The sequence below is a fragment of the Dendropsophus ebraccatus genome, chromosome 12, assembly GCF_027789765.1.
Source record: "Dendropsophus ebraccatus isolate aDenEbr1 chromosome 12, aDenEbr1.pat, whole genome shotgun sequence".
NCBI classification, from domain to species: Eukaryota; Metazoa; Chordata; class Amphibia; order Anura; family Hylidae; genus Dendropsophus; species Dendropsophus ebraccatus.
Window position 1 is genome coordinate 13,002,220 of NC_091465.1, and position 14,740 is coordinate 13,016,959.

The 14,740-nt window shown below is 44.0% G+C and overlaps 1 protein-coding gene across 2 annotated transcripts in view; it reads right to left on the reverse strand.

The window, feature by feature from the left end:
- The window catches only part of LOC138769721 (indolethylamine N-methyltransferase-like), a 35,245-nt gene extending 21,464 nt beyond the window's left edge, over nt 1-13,781 (reverse strand). Inside the window, exons 1-3 of one of the 2 annotated variants that reach the window (XM_069948357.1) lie at nt 13,706-13,781; nt 13,166-13,266; nt 10,602-10,813 (exon numbers count right to left, since the gene is read on the reverse strand). In XM_069948357.1, coding sequence (XP_069804458.1) covers nt 10,602-10,752 — 151 coding nt within the window. In that variant the 5' untranslated portion in view covers nt 10,753-10,813; nt 13,166-13,266; nt 13,706-13,781. The remainder of the gene's footprint in view (nt 1-10,601; nt 10,814-13,165; nt 13,267-13,705) is intronic. The other variant, XM_069948356.1, reaches the window with a different exon arrangement.
- Between the last annotated feature and the right edge of the window lie 959 nt (nt 13,782-14,740).

A 14,740-nucleotide genomic window follows, 5' to 3' on the forward strand; every position in this document is an offset into this window, starting at 1 on the left:
ACAATGAAACCTCAGGAAATGATGCCAACACCTCTGGATGCATATGGGACAGCAAGGGAAGCATGCCAGGGTGCATGAACGTAAAGTAGAAATGTACCTTTTGGTCTAGCGATACTTGCGTACGTATTAGGTGGTGCATAATATTAGCGCATGTTTGTTTTTTGTTTATTCAGTACACTGAATTTTTTGCAGAGTTATATATTGCCCAGCCAGTGATGTGAATTGCACACATACTTTCAGTATTACGCCACTGTCACAGACTATCAACTAAATACTCCAAACACAATATAACCGCTTTGTATAATGGAAAAAATACTCGGAAAACTTATTTCCTCTACATTATCGTGGACAGAAAGCCAAATATTGAGCAAAAGAAAATGTATCATGCAGCCATTTAAATCACTAAAAGTTGGTGTGGGGATTACTTTAAACGGCAATAGAGTCTCTGTTCCAATGCTGTTTAGCCAAACAGCAGTCCTTTTATTTTTTGAGGCAATGGAAAAGCCTGGAATACGTGGGAGCAGTCATCCCACCCATCTTTTTGACTGCTTCAGTAAAGCCGGACCCGGATCAGCTGTGGAAGCAGCTGATGCATTTAATAAAAGTGTCAATAACTTACAATTACTGTCTAAAGCTATCGGTTCACTTCACCAAGGCCAGGCACCTCGGTGACACGTGTCTGTCCTCTAAAATGAAAAATAGTACCTTCTCACAAAGCCCGTGAGGTGAGCCTTAGAAAAATAAGCTTGAGGCCCATGAGGTTGGCCCTCGAAAAATTAGCTTGAGGCCCATGAGGTGAGCCCTCAAAAAAATTGTATAGAGGCCTATGAAATTAGGCCCATGAGGTGATCCCTCAAAAAAATTGTATAGAGGCCTATGGAATTAGGCCTATGAGGTGAGCCCACAAAAAAATTGTATAGAGGCCTATGAACTTAGGACCATGAGGTGAGCCCTCAAAAAATTGTATAGAGGCCTATGAAATGAGGCCCATGAGATGAACCTTCAAAAAAATTGTATAGAGGCCTATGAACTTAGGCCCATTAGGTAAGCACTCCAAAAATTGTAAAGAGGCCTATGAAATTAGGCGCATGAGTTGAGCCCTCAAAAAAATTGTATAGAGGCCTATGAACTTAGGCCCATGAGGTTAGCCCTCAAAAAAATTATATAGAGGTCTATGAAATTAAGCCCATGAGGTGAGCCCTTAAAAAAATTGTGAACATGGCCCTTCAGGTGAGCCTTAATAATTTTTTTTTTAAATGGCCCATTTCTATGGTAGGGAAGGAGGAGGAGGAAATGACCTAGACCTGAAACGTGCGACTTCCCTTCTCGAGGCTTTTAACTGGTGGAGAAAGAAAGTCTGGGTCTATCCACTGGGCGTTCATTTTGATGAGTGTCAGCCAGTCAGCACTGTCAGTTGACAGGCGTCTGCGCTTATATGTGATGATGCCCCCAGCTGCGCTAAAGACTCTTTCAGACAGAATGCTGGCGGCAGGGCAGGCCAGCCCAGCACCTCCAAGGCGTATAATGAGAGTTTGAGCCAGGTGTCCAACTTGGAGACCCAATACGTCTAGGGCGCCGAGAGATCAGGGAGGACAGGGTTGTGGTCGGCCAGGTACTCCTGCAACATCCGCTGATACTTGTTCCTCCTGTTCGTACTAGGCCCTGCAGTGATGGTACTTTGGGGAGGGGGTGCCATGAACGTGTCCCATACTTTGGAGACTGCTTCCCTGGTGGCTGTGGACCTGATGGATATTGTCCGGCTTTGGGAGGAACTCTCTTCTCTGCTGCCAGCAATGGAAGGTGGGAATATCTCCATCATATTCTGCAGCAGTTTTCTCTGGTACTCAAGTAATCTGGTGGTCCTATCTGGACAGAAAGAGGAGATGTTACCTTTATACCGGGGGTCCACCATTGCGAAAAACAGTATTTTTTGCTCCCCATTATGTGGACAACGCGTTTGTCATTCGCAAAGCAGCCCAACATAAATTCAGCCATGTGTGCCAGGCTGTGAAGTGGCATCACTTCACTGCCCCCAGCAGAAGGATCTCTCAATATTTCCTCCTCCTCTTCCTCCTCTTCACCCCATCCTCGCTGGACCAATGGGAGGCACACAACTGCAGCGCTAGCCTCGCCGACAGTGTGGCCAACAGCCACCTCCTCCTCTTCTTCCTCCAGGAATCGCTGAGAAGCAGACAGGAGTGTAGTCTGACTGTCTAGTTCCGTCACGTCTCCTCCTATACCAGACTCCTGTAGGTACAAGGCGTTCTCCCTGATGGCCATGAGGGATTCTTTAACAACAAATAGGAATGGGATGATTACGCTCACTATGAAATCCTTGCAGCTGACCCTCTTGTTGGACTCCTCCAATATCCTAAAAACTTCACATAAGTCTGCCATCCATGGCCAATGATGGTTGGCAAACTGAGGGAGCTGAGTTAAAGGCACCCGTGCGTTTTGGAGCTGGTATTCCATGAGAGCTCTCTGCTGCTCTCACACCCTGGACAACATATGATATGTAGAATTCCAGCACGTGGTGACATCACACAACAGCCGGTGTTTGGGAAAATGCAGGTGTTTTTGTAGCTTTTTAGGGCTAGCAGCCACAACAGTGGACTTCAGAAAGTGGTCACACAGGTGCCGCACTCTCACCAGTAGTTCCAGCAGGTTGGGGTACGTCTTTAAAAAGCGCTGCACCACCAAATTAAAAACATGGGCCAGGCATTGAACATGTTGGAGCTCTCCAAGCTCCAGAGCTGCCTGCTGCAAGATGGCATCCCTAACCTCTGGAGCGCTGTGCTTCTTATCACCCAGGCTGATAAGCTTCAGCACGGCCTGCTGACGTCTCCCCATGTCAGTGCTGCAGCATTTCCAGCTAACCGCTGCGGACGATTTTACGGAGGAGGAGAGGGAGGGGTTGTCAGAGCCCGTGCTGGGGGAGGATGGAGGCTGGCCCTGCTTGAGACCTGGTACCCGCCTCCACAACATTCACCCAGTGTGTTGTCACTGAGATATAGCGTCCCTGGCCGCATGCACTTGTCCACATGTCAGTGATCAAGTGGACCTTTGCGCTAACCGCGTAACTCAGAGCCCGTCCAATGTTACTGGACACGTGCTGGTGCAATACCGAGGTGCGGCAGCTGCCATCAGGTCACGGAAAGCTTGCATCTCCACAAGCCATGGCCAGCAATTTGGAGATGTGGCTGTTTAAGGCTTGGGCAGAGGAGTGAGTAGAGGCATACTTACGCCTGCGATCAAATGCCTGAGTTATGTACAATTGCTGTGAAGAGGCGCATGACAGTGCAGGCAAAGGAGCAAATGCAGGAAAAGTGAAAAAGGTCCCAAAGTGACCAAAGCACAGGCAGATGGCGAGGTGTCCTGGCTGGTGGTCTGAACGGTAGCGCTACCAGAGAGAACAGGGGAACAGTCAGCAGAGGCAACACCGGGCACAAGTTCTCCTGGGTTTTTCTTTCACACTAAGCCCAGTGCTTTGCTTCCAGGTGACACATTTTTTTAAATCTGACCGGTCTCGCTTTACGTGCTAATAACTTTGTGTTAGGCCACTTTTACATTTTGTAAGACACCCTGGTCGGTGTGCCTGCATTCCAATTAACCATAGCAGACAAAGTAATTGGCCGCTGTCAAACTTTTAGAAGACCAGGCCAATTTTCATGTTTGGGCTTTCATTTTTTACTCCTCCTGTATATAAGGCCAAAGCATTTGCATTTTTCCACCTAGAGACCCAGATGAGCCCTTATTTTTTGTATCACTAATTGTACTTTGCAATGACAGATGTAATTTTTGCATAAAAGATGCTGTGAAACCAGAAAAAAAATTATTTATGTGGTGAAATAAAAAAATAAAATAAAATTGGGGGTGGGTTTCATTTTTATGCCGTTCGCCCTAGGGTAATGCTGACATGCTATATACAGTATGTTTCTCAAGTCAGTAAAATTACTATGATATGTAACTTGTATAACTTTTTTTTTATTTAATGGCTTTTAAAAAATGTAAACCTTTAAAAAAAAATGTTCCTTAAAATAGCTTATAACATATGATGTGTACTTTTTATCAGTACCTTGTTTGCTTATATGCAACTTTTTGATCACTTTTTATTGCAATTTTTCTAGATTTGATGTGACCAAAAATGCAAAATTTTGCACTTTGGAATTTTTATTAGGGGGGAGGGGATTATTACTTATTATTATTTTTTTTTTTTGTACACATTGATCTCTCATTGAGTTCTATGCAGTATAGATATACTGCATAGATCAATGAGATCGGTGTTCTATTGCTCTTGGCTGCTGCCACTAGCAAGCCAGGCAAGGGGTAGCGACCTGGGGGGTTGCCTGCCGTGGAAAGTCCAACCAGCGCACCTTAGACTCTGCTCCCTGCCATTGTTAGTGTATAACGCTGTACCACCGTATGTACGACTTCTACCGTTACAGACTACCGCCTCAGACAAGATTATACAAGGAAGAAGTGACGTGAAAGAGAGGTCTTTTTACGGGTCGTTATCTGAATTATCTCTCTATCCTTTTACTTCTAGGAGTCTGCTGTAGAGGTACAGAGTAAAACAGACAACATTTTTCAAGACAAAATGATAACATTAGCATACTAGGGCCGTCCCTAAAGTAGATGACGCCCCGTGCGAAAATATTTTTGGTGCCCTCCACCAGGGCCTCTGCTGAGACCCCCTTAAGGTGACATAAAGCTTCTACAGCCTCTCACTTTGCCAGACGACATTTAACACCCCCCCCCAACCATACACACAACTACTACCTCCCAGCCATATACACAACTACTACCCCCAGCCATACACACAAATACTACCCCCTAGCCATACAAAACTACCCCCCACCATACATATAACAACTACCCACTCCAGCCATAAACACAACTACTACCCCCAGTCAAACACACAACTACTTCTCCGCCCCAGCCAAACACACAACTACTACTCCCCTGGCCATACACACAACTACTACCCCCGAGCCATACACACATCTACCCCCCACCATACATACAACTACAACCCCCTCCAGCAATACACACAACTACCCCAAGCCAGCCATACAAAAATACCGCTCCCTGGCCATACACACATTTACAGCCCCCCACAGCCATACACAAAACTACAGCCCCACAGCCATACACACAACTACAGCTCCCTCAGCCATACACACAACTACAGCACCACCACCCCCAGCCATCCACACAACTACAGGCCCCCATCCATACACACAACTACAGCCCACCAGCCATACACAAAACTACAGCCCCCTCAGCCATACACACAACTGCAGCCCCCCAGCCCTACACACAACTACAGCCCCCCTAGCAATACACACAACTACAACCCCCCAGCCATACACAAAACTACAGCCCCCTAAGCCATACACTCCGGTAAACAGGCAACACATCAAACTTGATGTAGTGTCCCAGCACAGGTGTGCCACTAAGCTTTTATTGCACATTGGTAAAGTACCTTGTGCCAGGTTCTCACAGTTGGATATGGTCTGAGTGTATTCTGTGCTCTCCCCACTAGGTGTCACTACAACATTTTTCTGTATTCCCTAATGCACAACTAAAGGAATGCACTAGGTTAACTGTTTTATGTCACATGCTATTTTTAAGTCCAATCACAGATGTAGGTATTTTCCTTTCTTTCTCCTCTTACAGCTCTCCTCTCTTTACACTACACAGCCCCACTAATCCTTAGGACACTTAGTGTGCCCCTATAAAAAGGAGGATAGTTCCTGGTGGGAGGGGTTCGCAATGATGCTGGGACTGTTGTCAGGGACCAAGAGACTTAAAGTGTCGCTGTCATTTAATTTTTTTTTTTCCAGAAATCAATAGGCGATTTTAAGAAACTTTGTAATTGGGTTTATTAGCAGTAAAAGCAGTTTGAAGCTCTCCCCCCCCCCTGTCTTCATGGTGGTCTATGAAGAGAAGAGGAGTGGAGCGAGATGAGGCACCAAAACAGGACAACAAAGAGTTCATTTACAGCTACATCACCGGCTATCTCCTCTTAGTCAGCACTGACCTCTCTGAACTACCAGCTTTCACATAGCTCCCCTCTGTGTAAGGGCGGGTTCAGACTACGGAATTCGCATGAATAAAATCCGCCACATTCCGTTGGCTGTACGCGCTCACGGCCGCGCACCTCTCCATGTCAATTGTTTTCAGCGGATAGCGGAATCAGCCGGCCCATAGAATTGTTTATATGGAGCCGGCGGAAAGGCACGTGACCGTGACCACGTTCTAGCGACGGAATTCAGCAGAATTTATCAGCGCGAATTCTGTAGTCTGAACCTGTCCTAATACTTTGTTCTCTGCTTTCTGTTGCCAACTAATCTCCCTCCTCCCCCCTTCCCTTTTCATAGAACAGACAGGGGCACGTCTGATGCAACAAGACACAATTTTCTGATAATTTGCAGTAAATGAAAAAGAGGAGGGGGGTGGGGGGACCTGGGAAAAGTCTTTTTGAATGCAAATAATGTCATTTGCCTAATAAACCCACTTACAAAGTTTCTTCAAATCGCCTTTACTATTGATTTTTGAAAAAAAAAAAAAAAAATTACGACAGTGACTCTTTAACCTCTAAACGACCCTGAGCGTACCTGTACGTCCTGGGCTGCCTAGGGGACTTCAGAGCGCAGCCGCGCAGCGGCCCCACTCTGAGCCGCCATGGTCTCGGGTGCCGCGGCTACTAGCAGGCACAGTCTGATCACCATGCCTGCTAATTAAGTTTTCAGATGCAGCTGTCAAAGTTGACAGCTGCATCTAAAGCCTTCTTGCAGCCTCATCCCTGGTGTCTGGTGTCTATTGAAAAAAGTGTTGGTATTAGTAAAAAGCCCCCTCCCCTAATAAAAGTTTGAATCACCCCCTTTACCCCTGTTATAAATAAAAAAATAAATGAATATGTTTGGTATCGCCGCGTGCGTAATCAACCAAAATATTAAATTATTTAATTCCTGATCTCGCACGGTAAACGGCGTAAGCACAAAAAAAAAGGAAAATTGCGCATTTTTGGTCGCATCAAATCCAGGAAAATTGTAATAAAAAGCGTTCAAAAAGTCACATATGCGCAATCAAGGTACCGATGGAAAGTACAGATCAAGGCATAAGGAGGAAAAAACAAGAACGCAAAAATTGAAATTGGCCCGGTCCTCTAAGGGCCTCATACTACCCTTAAAGGATGGATATCCCAACACTGTATGGCATTAGGCGGTCAAGTATGTGAGTACAAGTTGTCTCTTCTTCTCCTCTCCAATACACTATTCCAACAGGGCACAAATCTAAATTGGACAGGGTCCGACAAGTAGATACAACCCGGCACTACTGATTTTGCTTGCACCATCACAGTTTAAAAGACACAATTCATACACGTCCGTGTTGTGCTCCGTTATGTAATAGCAGTTTCCAAAATAAGTCCAATAAGATAAAGATAAGAAAATCAGAGTCTGTAAAGGTGGTGGAGACAGGCACCGTAAATTATTACAGTGTTTGAGTAACACGAAATGTGGATCGCTGTGACCTTTTGCCATGCTTCCTCCCCCCCCCCCCCGCGATGTGTAGTGCCCACGGTGGTACGTGGTCGACCGGTTAATTGCTAGGGGGTAACGTGTGACGCCACTGCTGTAGTGGTTGGTCGAGATATAGCTCAGCCAGTTGGTGAAGTGTCGTGACGCCAGAGCCCAGAGGGCACACAGGTATGGAGGCTCACCTGCTTTTATTTTGGAGTGGTGAGCTATACCCTTTCCCCTGTGGTCAGTGACCTGCCGGCTGTGAGGGGGTCCCTTGGGTACTTATCACAGTGGTCCGGAGTGGCGTTGGGACCCACCCGGACTATCGGTACCACCACCCACAGAAATGGGAGATGACCCAAGAGTGTGATGTCTACTGTGTAGGTGCTTGAGCAATAACCACTGAGTTCCATTAGCATAATTAAATCTTCTTTACTATAGAAACACTTTGTACAGTAGCTGATAGAGTACTGTAGACTTCACAAGACAGAGGCTGTACTAAGGACCCTTAGAGTAGTAGAGATGAGAGTAGTTGAGAGGAGTTTGTGCTGAGAGTTCAGAACAGTGGAGAGGAGTTTGTACTGCAGGTTCAGAGTAGTAGAGAGGAGAAGGGCCGGTTTTAGACTAAATGTGGCCCTGGGCCAAGTTGAAGGTGGGGCCCCAAATGCTAAAACATTGAAGAAGCAATTTAAGGTCCCCATACCTTAACACTTTTGTCAGCGAGGTGGGGTAATAGTATAACATGTATGGGGCTCTCTGGACAGATAATGTTGTTTGACATAGAGGGTCAAATATGATGGGAAACCAATATCACTCTATCAGGACTAAATATTACATAGTGTTAAATATTGCCACCACACTGTTACTGAAAGCACTATTCAAGATAGGATTTCCTATGATAGTTTCCCCCGTCCTTCCCTAGCACATAGCCCCTCCTGATAGTTACCCCCCCCCCCCAGCACATAGCATCTCCCCTGATAGTTACACCCCCGCCCCCCACAAAACATGTTGCCCTACCCACTATGAGTTCCCCCTCCCCCATGTAGGGGTAAAATATGGGGGGGGGGGCAGAATCCCCTCCCCATAGACTGTTCACTAAGCCCTCAATGGGGGAGGGAATCCTGTGTGATACAGCACCCACCTCCATCATGTACTGCTCATGACCTGCAGTGGTGGAGAAGAAAGTATAGAAAGAAAGGATTTCAGGGATAGGTTGAGAAGATGATATGGTCCTCATCCATGTACAGCTTACAATAAACAATAACCCTTTGGTTACCTGCAGCTGTGCAAAACATAAGCACAGTTACATACAATAGTGACATCTTGTGGCGAAACTTAGGTACTACTTCAATACCACAGTTACTTGAAGTACAGACTTAAAAGTTTAAATCACCCCCCTGTTCTTATTTTATAAATAAAAATAAATAAATACAAAAATAAACATATTTGGAATTGCCACGTGTGTAATCTCCCAAACTATTAAATTATCACATTCCTGATCTCGCATGGTAAACGGCGTAAGTGCAAAAACTGGCCAATGTGCAAAATTGCGCATTTTTGTTTACATTAAATCCAGAAAAGAAAAAAAAAGTGATCAAAAAGTTACATATATGCAAACGAAAATAAAAATAAAAAAAAAGTTATATAAGTTACATATCTTTGTAATCATACTGGCTTGAGTAACATAGATAACTTCTCAGTTTTACCATAAGGCAAACGACATAAACATGAAAACCCCTCAACCCCTGCATCTTTTTTTCTTTCCAATTTAACTGCACATATAATCTTTTTATGGTTTTGCAGGATATTTTATAGAAAAATTAAGTCTGTATTTGCAAAGTATAATTGGTGTTACAAAAAAATAAGGGCTCATGTGGGTCTGTAGGGGAAAATGCAAATGCAGTGGCCTTTTAACCACGAAAAGGGAAAAATGAAAGCACAAACATGAAAACTGGCGCCGTCACCAAAGAATCACTGAATATTTGGCATAAGGGTACAGAAATAACATAACTGAGTTCTCTAAGAACTTGTGGATGTAATCTATCAGATCCTGGAGCTTTGGATACATTCAGTTTATTTAATTTATTTTGGACCATACCTATAGTAAGCAGCTCAGTACACTACACGTGTCAGCAGCACTGCCCCAGCTTTCTCTTGATCCCCAGTAATTAACTGCCCGTCACCATTTAGGAATCCTTCATGCTTCATACTTCTTACCCATAGGCAGGGCCGCATTAACAGCTGCTGCAGCCCTAGGCACTAAACCAAGACACCCCATCTTGGAAAGCATGGGGGAGCCTGGTTTCGGCCACATGCATTTCCCTATATGGAGAAACATTGTCTGAATCAAGTTTTTCATCGTTTTTAATGGCTTAAAACATAAACAAATTTCCACATTGAACCAATGATTAGAGCCAACTGCATATTGTCTGAAGGTACCCTCACCTCAGGATTGGTAGATAGGTAGGTAATAGCTCCAGGCATCATAATTTCCACCACCACACCAGAACTGACCAATACCTCAATACTTTTGCTGGATAACACCGCTATACCATACCTGACCTGGGGAGCTGCAGGAAGGGGTCCCCGGCAATCTTTAGATCATACAGGTGGCCCATAGAAGAGAGCAGTGGTCTGCTATTACATGGATCGACAGAAAGCAGACCATGGCTATCGTTCAAATTTTTTTCAACATGTTGAAAGACAAGGATCAGCCAACATCGTTCATGTCAGCTGATCGTTGTGTTTAACAGGAGCTATAGCACCAAGCGATTATCAGCTGTAACGGCCTATGATCTGCCAAATACGGGTGATAATCGCTTGGTGTAATAGGGCCTTTAGGCTGAAGTAAAATCTGAAATAAACCACAGCGTAAGGCTAACTTCATATCATGATTCATGTCTCCAAGGCCCCCTCCCCCAGTACACCTCCAGATTTTGATTTCCTCCCTTTACTTATTGGAGCAGTGTGGGTAACTATTCTAATCTTCAACACCCCAAAAATACATCTATATAATTTAGATTTTTCATGTCACTGAAAAGCAATTAAGCATAAACTAAAAATCAGGACACTCACCCCCTGCGAAGGTTCTTGTAAGTTGTTCAATAGGAAATATCAAGGAATCCTCTGCAAAGACCATCTCAGCTTTATCAGAAAAATAATCCTCCAGGGCTTGTCTGGAATCACAACCATGGACATGATAGAGCTTATGGGTGCTGGAAGCCATTGTGTAATCCTGTATCACAAATAGAGTGACTGCCTCTACACCGGAGCTCAGGGTCTTTATACTGTATAACAACCAGGAAAGCATATACAGTAAGATTTAATTTACAGATCATGAGTTTCTGACTTAACGAGAGTCACACGGGAAAGTTACTTATATCACCTTTTAGAATAAACAAACATGTTTTCTTACCAATGGGGTATTCTCATCTCTAGATATTTTTCATACTCAAAATATTGTATAACACAATGATCTGTAGGTGTCTGACTGCTGGGGGTCCCACCAATATGGAGAAAGGTGAGAATAGTGTCCCCATAATTTAAAAAAAAGAGCATTGCATCTGTACTATCTGGACTTGAATTATTCTAGGGCTTCTCAGTATAACCAGATTCACTGTTATTAGGATCAGTAGTGCTCCCAGCAGTCCTGTAGGTAAAAATAACTTTTTGACATGGAAAAAAAATAGCCCCCAGAATAAACAGCGCATTGCACACATACATCCACGGCCACATTCAGCAATAACCTCCCATAAAGATAAAGAGACCAGGGGATCCCCACAACCATAAGGCATGCTCTCCTTACCCTCCAGTGCTGTGCAACGGTCCGGCACAACGCTAGTGTAGGCACAATAAAGCAGAGAGGGTCAGGGGTTTGGCAGCTTCTAGTAGGATCCAATGCAGGGCCGGCGTCAGCACCCGGCTAACTAGGGCAAATGCCGGGACCCACAGCTCTTCTAGGGGCCCAGTCCCGTCTGTTACTACATTTTTTTGTTAGTAAAAAAAAAAGTGTAGTAACAAAGGGGATTGGGCCCCTAGAGGCTACATGTGACAGTTAGGGGCCCGCTGATACATACTGGGGTCCCCGGGCACCTGTTTTTCTTCACAAATCTTCCCTACAGCCGAGTAGAAAAGAGAAGAACCTTTGAGTGTGAAGGACCTTTGATGATGTCACGGGTCATGTGATCGGACACCTGACCTGATAGAGGGCAGCACGATAGGCTCTACTAACTAATAGTCTTCTGTTAGTGCAGGGGCTTCTAGTTGTTTTGTGTATAGAGGTCCTGCTGTAAGATATATATATATATATATATATATATATATATCTTACAGCAGGACCTCTATACACAAAACAACTAGATATCTGTATCTATCTATCTATCTATCTATCATTATCTATCTAGCCACAAGGATAGTAGGCAGCACAGCTTCGAAGCTAAAGGTGGGGGTGGGTGCCAGCTAGAGGACCTAAACCACGGGTCAGTGTAGTTATCCAAACAAATTCCAACGGCACTCCGGAGACTTCAAATCAAACGTGCAATTTACTCATATTGTGCAGCACAGCAAAATAAAGCTTTACTTTGCTGTGCTGCACAATATGAATAAATTGCACGTTTGATTTGAAGTCTCCGGAGTGGCATTGGAATCTGTTTGGATCATTATCTATCTATCTATCTATCTATCTATCTATCTATCTATCTATCTATCTCCTATCTATTATCTATCTCTCTATCTATCTCCTATCTCTCTCTCTCTATCTATCTATCTATCTATCATATGAACATGGTGAGACCTCTAGTTCTCCTACATACAAGTCCTGCAGTGATATACCGTGTGTGTGTGTGTATATATATATATATATATATATATATATATATATATATATATATTGTAGAAAGGTGAATGGTAAGATACTGGAGGGGGTGTACATCTCATCCAGACTGCTAGCTGGGATGAGATGGTAAACTCCGGGAAAGGTGTGGTTCAGCAGAGATATTCTGTTGAGCTATTGTTTATTATTTCCGGGCCTGGATTTTACTGGAATGGCGGGTAGGTTTGGTAGTAGGACCTGCCATTCCCTCCCCACTCCAGTCCACACCTTGCGCACAGGTGTAAGCAGGTGCTAATCGCTCCAGCTCATAAAAGGCAGCTCAGAGGGCTGGAGATTGCTGAGAGCCTGGAAGCCACTGACCTGTGTCAGATACTACTGCTGTTTGTTTCTGTTTGGTTGAGTCAGGTGAGACCTCTGTTTAGTTAGAGCCCAGCCGGGCAGGTGTTTATTTTGTATCCTGTTTTTGCACAGTGCTGCTACATTTGCTTTTGTTTGAAACTTTATATGCCACAATAAAGCCAAGTTGGACTTTTTATGTTAAATTGGCATAAGGACTGCATTATTCTCGCTACCCCCTAATAAAGATCCCCACAATATATACACACTGTATATCACTGCAGGACCTGTATGTGAAAGAACTAGAGGTCTCACCATGTTCATATAATAAATCATGGTAAATCAGGCATGAGAGGAGGCCACGCCTCTGTCCCGCCTTGTTGTGCTGGAGATATGCCTGTGTACACCAGGGAGAAGGGGCGCAAATGTATTAATAAAAGTCACTGAACCTACTCCTGTTTCTTGGACTTACCGGCCGGACAGTGCTGCTGTGGAAATATGAATCTGTGTGCATTGGATCAGGGCCGGCTCCAGCTTTTTGTGGGCCCTTGGGCGACAGAGCCTCGGCGGGCCCTTTGGAGGAGCAAATCATGGAGAGACAGGCGAGGAAAGATTCAGAAAAAAACAAAAATGCAAAAATGAAAACTGTCACAGTCCCTAAGGGGTTAATCTCCCAATAAATATATAATAAAGACAATTTTCCTCGGATATGAATATCTAGTCAAGGACAAAAATGAAATAAATGTTGCGCAAATTGGTAACACCAACATTTTTATATTTTCTGGTGGCCATTCATCATTCCTTTCCAGACTGTTCAATACAGAGGGGAAAATAAAGACACCCTAGATTTTCCATCATACTCAATGACCAAAACTTTGCTTTGTTCCCTTTAGTTTTAATTGGCACAGTGTGATTAATTATTTGAAACTTCAATACCCCAAATATGTTTTCCCATTTAGATGTCTCATGTCATTCAAAAGCAATTAAAAAAAAAAAAAATCAAGACACTCACCTCCTCTGAAAAATAATCCTCCAGGAGTTGTCTGGAATCACAACCATGGACATGATAGAACTTATGGGTGCTGGAAGCCATTGTGTAATCTTGTATCACAGACAGGGGGACTGTCTCTACACTGGAGCTCAAGGTCTTTTTAAAATTAACCGCAACCAGGAATCAATTTACATGCAAGTAAGAGTTACAGTAGTTATCAGATCTTGTGATACTGACTTAATGCGATAGTCATAGGAAAATGAGTTGAAGTAAACAAATGTTTTTTTTAGTTACAGAGGTATTCTCATCACAAGATGATATTCTTTATCCACAACAACATGATCTGTAGGGATCTGACTGCTGGGGGTCCCATCATGCGGGAGAAAGAGGGGAATGTGCTTCATTCACTATGGGGCTTCTGAGTATTACCACGCTCAGTGTTCTTAGGGTCAGTAATGGTCCCAGCAGTCCTGTAGGTGAAATTAACTTTGTGACATGGAGGAAAAATGGCCCCAGAATCAACCGAGCGCACTGCACACATACATCCACCGCCCCATTCAATCTCTATGGGGCATTCGAACCTAGCTGAGCACTGAGCTTGGGATGTCCGAAGGCCTACTGAGATTGATTGGATTGCCAGCAGTGTTCTCCACTCATTCTTGGGACATTTTTTCAATTTTCAGTATTTTTTCCTCATTCCCAGTGGGTGATCCCTCACTGATCACTTTCTATACCTTGTGATTAGAGGAAAACTTTGTGAAATAGGAATTGGTATTTTAAGGCTGGCGGTCTGCAATGGCTTTTCAAAAGGAGCAAATAATCAACCATAAAGTAGGCGAGTAGGTGATGCAATAAAATATTAAGCATAACAAGTCGGCTCACAGTCAGATGTGTTAAGATACAAGAAAATTCTTATAAATTACTTACCAGATGGTACAGAACACCTTATCTTCTGAAAAAAATGAATATACTAAAAACAGACACCTGCTGGAGATGCAATTCAGGTTCAGGTACGCTTTCTCATATATGGCTTAATTGCCCTAAGCTAACAAATTT